Source organism: Haemaphysalis longicornis, unplaced genomic scaffold (assembly GCF_048455015.1).
Source record: "Haemaphysalis longicornis isolate Haplotype H1 unplaced genomic scaffold, Haemaphysalis longicornis Haplotype H1 scaffold_11, whole genome shotgun sequence".
NCBI classification, from domain to species: domain Eukaryota; kingdom Metazoa; phylum Arthropoda; class Arachnida; order Ixodida; family Ixodidae; genus Haemaphysalis; species Haemaphysalis longicornis.
This window is the reverse complement of record NW_027526214.1, coordinates 101,244,240-101,251,862: the sequence shown is the minus strand read 5'-3', so window position 1 is coordinate 101,251,862 and position 7,623 is coordinate 101,244,240. Positions and strand designations below refer to the sequence as shown.

Here is a 7,623-nt window from a genome sequence, read left to right as displayed (position 1 = left end):
CCCTTAAAAAAAGAAGAGGTTGCTTAGACGCATTGTCGCCAGGCTTGCGCCTTGCCCACTGGTGTACATCGTCGCAGTCTCAGTTCCTATACTCACACGGAAAACAAGCGCTATACAAAAACACAGGATGAGGAGGGGACGGGACAAGCTCTGTCCACTCCTCATCTTGTGTTTTTATATAGCGCTTGTTTTCAGTGTGACGATGAACCAACACGCCCAAATCTTTTCCCTTTTCTAGTCTTTATAGCCGCGCCACAGGTCACCGTTGACGAAGGAGGTACTGGCTGCTGATCTGGGAACGTTGTTTATGTGCGCATCTCTAAAGATTCCCAGTTGGTGCTGTTCGCTGAAGTGGCCCATGATAAAGCGAGAAAGGCGTCGGCCTGTTTTCTGCTGTAGCTTGATCCGTCCGGTGAAAGTTCGGCGATAAAAAGCATGGCCTGTAGCAAAAACAAGAAGGGTTTGCTCAGACGCATTGGCGCCAGGCTTGTGCCGTGCCCACTCAGGACATTCTCAATATCCTTAGTGGAAATCCCCCAAAAATCTCAAACACTTATGCCAAACAGAAACAGTCATATAAAATTACAATAAACTATCCTTATAGGTAACATGTTCCAGTCGCAAAATGCTCTGATATACTACATTCTTGTTGTCCTTCAATTTTCTCCAGTGAACCTTCTACCAACGTTCTTCTGTTACCAAGAATTGACTGTGCTCTGATGCCTCATGTTGAAATAACTACTGAAGCATGCCTAAACATAATCAATAGGCTCAAACCTTTCTGGTTCTTCCGGGTCTGACAATATACCAGTAAAAATGCTTATAAGTTGTGGGGATTCTCCCCTGTGAGCGCCCACGTTAGGCCGTTTCAAACTGCCGCGCGCCACCTCTCCTGCCATCTGGGAACACACGGCAGAAAGACTGTGCGATGGAGGGGGGGCGTGGCACATCTTTGGGCACGCTAGATAAGGGCAGCGGTGCTTAGTGGCGAGGGGAGTTGCCGGCCGGGAGCGCCGCCGGTCACAAGAGAGAAGCGACCGCCGTCAGCCACCTCGAAGAAGACGCACGTCAGCAAGGCCCGCCGTTCGTCCCGCCGTACCGTAAGCCCTGGGACCCTGAAGTGCTTTTGTTATGTGCTTGGTTGATTGTATCCCCTGTTCCATTTATATTTCATTTTCCACTGCTTGAGTAAAGCGCAATTGTTCCTCTTGCAATGTTCTGTGCGTGATGTTTTGACGAGGCCGTTGCCTGAACCCCCCTCGGTAGGCAGAACTACCTACAGTGGCGCCCAACGTGTATTTAGGCTAGCACAGTCTTTTGTCAGCAAGACGCTTACGCACAGGAGCAAATTGCGACTAAAACTTTCGTGCATTTGTTTGCAAGCGGCAGCTGTTTCTGGAACTTAGCACTTCAGCTTAGCGAAATGTATTTTGCTGCTGAAACCCGGGTATAATGTTGTTGCTCTTACGCCCGACTTCATTTCTTTTCAACGAGCCTGCGCACTACCCAGCTTTCTTTTCCGCGGCACCGAATGTCCAGTTTTCCGGCGAGCGCCGCAACTGATAAGCATTACCCGCAGTTGACTTTGTGCTGGTGCGTGCTCGATTTATACGGTGGCATCTTTGTAGCTCCTTCGCCCGAGTTCGTTGGTTCTCGGAGTTTCGTTGGCGTCCAGCAATGAAGTCCGCTGCCGACGGAAAGGAACTTCGTTCGGGAACAGTCGTCGGGGCCACGGCCCCCGACACCGCCTTCAGCGAAGCTCTCACCACAGTGGCCGGCTTATGTCAAGCTCTTACGCAACACCTGGGCACTCTACAAGACCCGGCGCCCCGTCTTCAGCCAGACATCCCAACCTACCGCGGCTATGACGACCGTCTGTCCGTCGCGGATTTCCTTGACAAGCTCGATGTCTACAAGGCCGCCGTCGGATCGTCGGACACTCATATGCTAACCAGGGTATTGCCACTGGTTTTCCAAGGGCCTGCAGCCTGCTGGTGGTGCCTGCAGTCCCCGTTTGCGTCGTGGGCCACCTTTGTGGTAAGCTTTCGGACTGAGTTCCTTCCGCCTGGATACGAGACTCGCATTCTCCGTGAGTTAAATCTCAGGACGCAACACCCTAACGAAAGCCTGTTAGAGTATGTACGCGCTATGCAGGAACTATACAGGAGAGCGGCCCCAGAGACTACTTCAGCTGAGCAAGTTGCCCGTGTGTTACGGCAGTGCCATCCTCGGTTCCAGCCGTATTTGTATGCTCAAACGTACGCGGATTTGAATGCAGTTGCTTCGAACGCGCGCGCTATTCAGGAGTGTCTGCTCGCCAAATTGCAGTATGCACCACCGCCAACGCCGAGCCAATCCTTGGAGCCCAGCTGTGCCTGGAACGGGCCTGGCGCTTTCCAGTCGTGGGCGCCGCAGTCCGCGACACACCGGGCTTTGGATCCGGGCGAATTTGCACCAAGAAGGCGGCCGCAGAACCGATACCGTGACCGCACTCCAGCCAACGTGGGCTACGGGGCCGTGGGCCACCCGGTCCCAGCCAACGTGGGGTTCGGGGCCGTGGGCCACCCGGTCCCAGCCAACGTGGGCTACGGGGCCGTGGGCCGCCCGGTCCCACACGAAGACGAGCCATCCGGCGGACGAATGTGGTACGGACGCAACCAGGCCCGTCAGCAGGGGCCCGCCACCGAGGACAGATTTCCGCGTTCGGGAAACTTCACGTCCCGGCGTCGCTGAAGCCAGGCAGCGAGTCGCAGCGGGCCAACACACCTGCTAAATCGTTTCTTGTGCCTTCGGTGGATCGCATGCAGTATCACACCAAGCTAGTGTCACCAACCATTCGTGTCAAAGTGCTCGGCAAGATCGTAACTGCACTCCTTGATACCGGTTCCACAGTTTCCCTTATCGGCGATATGCTTTTCGAACACTGCAAGGCAAAGCGGGTAAAATTTCGCCATACCAAAGTTATGCTTAGGATGGCGTCGAGCGCGGCCGCGGAGAGCACAAACGCTGTTCTGTTACGCATATCGGTTAGCTCCCGCGCTAAGAGACAAAGGTTTTTGTATCTCAAGGGCTTGTCGGTTGCCATGATCCTAGGCACAGATTTTATCGCAGATGTTGCTATGCGGTTGGACATCAGAGCTGGCGGGTACTACCTTGGCGACGACCCAGGTTTTTTCCCGTTTGAGACCTCGGCGGGTCCCCCGTTACCCTGCAGGTCTCGCGCTGCTTTGTCGACTGAAAGCCTGCCGGCAGACCTGTTACAGGAGCTGCAGAATTTCAAAGGAACGTCGTCTCAGCGCAAACAGCTCGAAGACCTCCTGCGCTAGTATGCGGACATGTTCGCGGAAAAACCAGGAAAAACGGATGTCTTGCAGCATCGCATCGACACTGGGAACGCAAAACCATGGCGATGCAGCCCACGACCAATGAACGTCCCCAAGAGAGCGCTTTTCGACAAAGCCTTGGACGAGATGCTCGACACCGGCGTCATTCGTCCATCAAATAGTCCTTGGGCGTTCCCCGTCGTCCCAGTCGGTAAGAAAGATGCATCTATGCGAATCTGTGTCGACTACCGAAAACGGAATGCCATGACGGAACGAGATGCCTATCCGTTCCCGTCGGTGACCGAAATAACGTATGCCGTGGCAGGGGCGAAGTATTTCACGACCTTGGATTGTTCATGTGGCTATTTACAAATAGAAATGCACCCAGACGATGTACCGAAGACCGCGTTTACATGTCACCGAGGGTTGTTTGAATTCGTGCGTATGCCTTTCGGTCTAAGCAATAGCCCCAGTTCATATCAAAGGATGATGGACATTGTTCTGGGTGACGCGAAACACGAATTCGCTTTGTGTTATCTCGACGACGTCACTGTCTTTTCACGCTCGTTCGAGGAACATGTGGAACATTTGCAGATAGTGCTACAGCGCATGCGCGCAGCCGGGCTGACTATACATCCCGGCAAAGTACAGCTGGCCGGGGAAAAAATCAACTTACTCGGATTTGTTGTTGACAAGGGCGTTCTGCGACCAAATCCAGAGAAACTGCAAGCCATACTCCAATACCCGCCGCCGAGCGACGTCAAAAGCTTGCAACGGTTTCTTGGCATGATTGCGTTTTATCGCCAGTTCATTCCCCAGTGCGCGAACATCTCTGTACCGCTCAATGAACTACTTCGCAAAGGCAAGAAGTGGAGTTGGGCGTCCGAACAACAGACCGCTTTTCAAACCTTGCTGACAGCATTAGCAGAAAATGCGTCTTTGCAACTCCCTGACCTAAACAAGCCGTTTGTGGTACAAACAGACGCCAGTGAATTCGGCTTGGGGGCGGTACTTCTGCAAGAGTGGGATCAAGTGTTGAGACCAGTGGCTTTCGCCAGTCACACTCTGACGCCAGCCAAACGCAATTATTCCGTCACCGAAAAGGAATGCCTAGCGATTGTGTTCGCGCTGAAAAAAATTGACATGTTTCTAGACGGAGCATGCTTCACCATTCAGACTGACCACCAAGCTCTCTCCTGGCTTCAGAGGCTTCAAAACCCAGCAGGACGACTCGCTCGTTGGGCACTCGCGCTGCAACGTTATGACTACTCCATCGAATACAAGAAAGGCACCACTAATACAGTTGCTGACGCGCTGTCACGCGCTCCCCTTTTTACTGATACACAGGTGGAAAACGAAGAAAGTATGGTGGTTGCAGCAGTGCAGGCCCCCACGAACGACCGTTGGGGATCGTTGGTGAGCCAGCAGGACTTGGTTGCGGCACAGCGGAGCGATGGCCTATGTCGCAAAGTCATCGACAAGCTCTCGACAACAGACTCTCCAGAAGCTTCCCGGAACGACGAGGTTGACAGCTACTTGCTTGGAAATCATGGTATTCTGCTGCGATACATTCCCCAGGCAGACGACGACTAAACACAAACTCCTTTCCGAGTTGTCGTTCCCCGCAAGTTGCGTAAGTTGTTCATCGGCTACTACCATGACTCCGCTCTGGCGGGTCACTCGTCTGGGCAAAAAACCTATGAAAAGTTATGTCGCACAGCAACTTGGCCGGGAATGCGACAAGATGTACTTCGGTACGCTCGCTCCTGCCCCATATGCCAGAAGACCAAACCACGTGGAGGCCTGCCGCTTGGAACAATGACATCCGTCCATAGCACCTCGCCGTGGCAAATCGTTGCATGCGACGTGATGGGGCCGTTTCCTCGAAGTCCTCGAGGCAACCAGTCATTGTTGGTAATTACAGACCACTTCTCAAAGTGGGTCGAGTTGTTTCCTTTGCGGAAGCTAACCTCTCAAAAGGTGCGGGAATGCCTCCTGGAAGTGTTCACGAGGTTTGGTTTCCCCTCGCAGTTAATCACGGACAACGCGACGTATTTCACCAGTAAGGTTTTCCGAGATTCTTGCCACGCCTTGGGAATACGTCACACCCGCACCTCGGCTTACCACCCGCAAGCGAACATTACGGAACGGGTCAACCGAAACCTTAAATCGATGCTCATTGCTCACACTGGCCGTCACAAGGACTGGGACAACAAGCTTTCCGAGATGGGCTTCGCAACGCGGACAACGATTAACAGATCTACCGGTTTCACGGCAGCGCAACTGAATTTTGGCAGAGACCTCAAGTTTCCTCTCGACAGTTCGCTCCAACCCACGCAGAATCGCACTGATAAATCCCCCGCGACATTCGCGGCTGACCTTCGCAAGCGGCTAACAGAGTCCGTCCGGGAGGCCCGCGAACATCTCGACATCTCCCGACTCGACCAGACGTCCCAGTATGACAAGCGCCGACGGGATGTACAATTTTCCATGGGCGATCTTGTGTTGAAGCGAACACATCCACTTAGTGATGCGTCGAAGGGCTTCACCGCCTCACTTGCACACAGGTGGGATGGCCCGTACACCGTGGTGGGTAAGTCTAACCTGTCGTATGTGCTGAAAAACTCTTCCACAGGTGCATCGTACGGTCCGGTGCACGTGTCCGAACTAAAGCGGCATTTTTCGCGCGAGGATACAGCCAACGGGAATCAGCGAGAAGACTGCCGCGGAAAGCGCGCGACACATCAGTATTCCCCGTCACCACGATACAATCTGCGCATGCGTCACTAACTACTGGCTCATTTGTGTTTTCTTTGCTTTTGCCTGCAGAAGATGTCTCGGAACAGCAGTCGGGCCCACCCCTACCACCGTCGGCAACCCGAACGCTCGGCCCCGCCCCAGGGTTCACGGCGCCGCCCGTTCCCGCCACCGTACCGTCCAGCACGACCTACGGAAGAGGTGGCCACGTGGACGGTGCTGTCACCTTCGGGCCACCCGGTGGGCTGGCACTCTCGTCTCGAGTGGTCCGACCAGCCTCAAGTGCTCGTCGGCACGCCGCGCACCTCCGTCCCGGCCCCCTTTCAGGGGCTCACAATCGCAGAACGTCACCCGGTAGAACCACGGCCGGTATACACCCAGGAACAACTGGCTGCGCTGTGTGAAGTGTGCCAAGTGCCGGAAATCAGCTGGCGTCACCACCGTGCCGGGGCTCTCCACAGAGAGCGTTCAAGAGCCTTGCGCGCCAACCGCCCGGAGGGCAACAACAGCCAGGACGCCCTGGAAGAAGCCTTGGCAATGTTGCGGCGGTTGCGCCCAGACCAGCGGCGCCAAGCAATGGACGCAATCCTGGACTCCGAGGACTGTGTGTAAACGAGTCTCGGACATTTCTTTTTTTTCCTCCCTTTTCTTTCGTTTATTTTTTTTTCTCTCTCTTCGTGTAGCAAAGAACCAAGAACTTTTTTTTTTTTCCAAGGGGGGGGGGAAGTGTGGGGATTCTACCCTGTGAGCGCCCACGTTAGGCCGTTTCAAACTGCCGCGCGCAACCTCTCCTGCCATCTGGGAACACACGGCAGAAAGACTGTGCGATGGAGGGAGGGCGTGGCACATCTTTGGGCACGCTAGATAAGGGCAGCGGTGCTTAGTGGCGAGGGGAGTTGCCGGCCGGGAGCGCCGCCGGTCACAAGAGAGAAGCGACCGCCGTCAGCCACCTCGAAGAAGACGCACGTCAGCAAGGCCCGCCGTTCGTCCCGCCGTACCGTAAGCCCTGGGACCCTGAAGTGCTTTTGTTATGTGCTTGGTTGATTGTATCCCCTGTTCCATTTATATTTCATTTTCCACTGCTTGAGTAAAGCGCAATTGTTCCTCTTGCAATGTTCTGTGCGTGATGTTTTGACGAGGCCGTTGCCTGAACCCCCCTCGGTAGGCAGAACTACCTACAAGGTACTAGCGCCATTTCCAGGCAGCTTTTACGAATATTTATCACACAGTCTATTTGCGAGGATACTCTGCGAAATAACTGGAAACTAAGTAAATTATTCCCTGTATTTAGGTCTACAAAGCTTTCCCATCAATCCAATTATCACCTCATCTCACTTACATGTATTGCCTCTAAAGTCTTAGAGCATATCATAGATTTTTGGAACATATCAATGCGCGCTGTATGGAATGCATATCCCATGTTTCGGTCACCAATTTTACAGAGGAGTAGCAGCGTTTAAAAAAGGGCGCTGCAACTGCGTTGCTCGAAGAAACGCAAAAACAAATTACACCATCTTCGCGTGGGGAACCCTGATGAGGATGC

General features: G+C 53.8%; 1 protein-coding gene across 1 annotated transcript; it reads left to right on the top strand.

The window, feature by feature from the left end:
- Nucleotides 1-836: 836 nt before the first annotated feature.
- LOC144160970 (uncharacterized) lies at nucleotides 837-7,256 on the top strand. Its single transcript, XM_077692040.1, has 2 exons — nucleotides 837-1,100; nucleotides 6,153-7,256. The coding sequence occupies exon 2, from the start codon at nucleotides 6,156-6,158 to the stop codon at nucleotides 6,690-6,692; it is 537 nt and encodes a 178-aa protein (XP_077548166.1). The 5' UTR covers nucleotides 837-1,100; nucleotides 6,153-6,155; the 3' UTR covers nucleotides 6,693-7,256.
- Nucleotides 7,257-7,623: the final 367 nt, after the last annotated feature.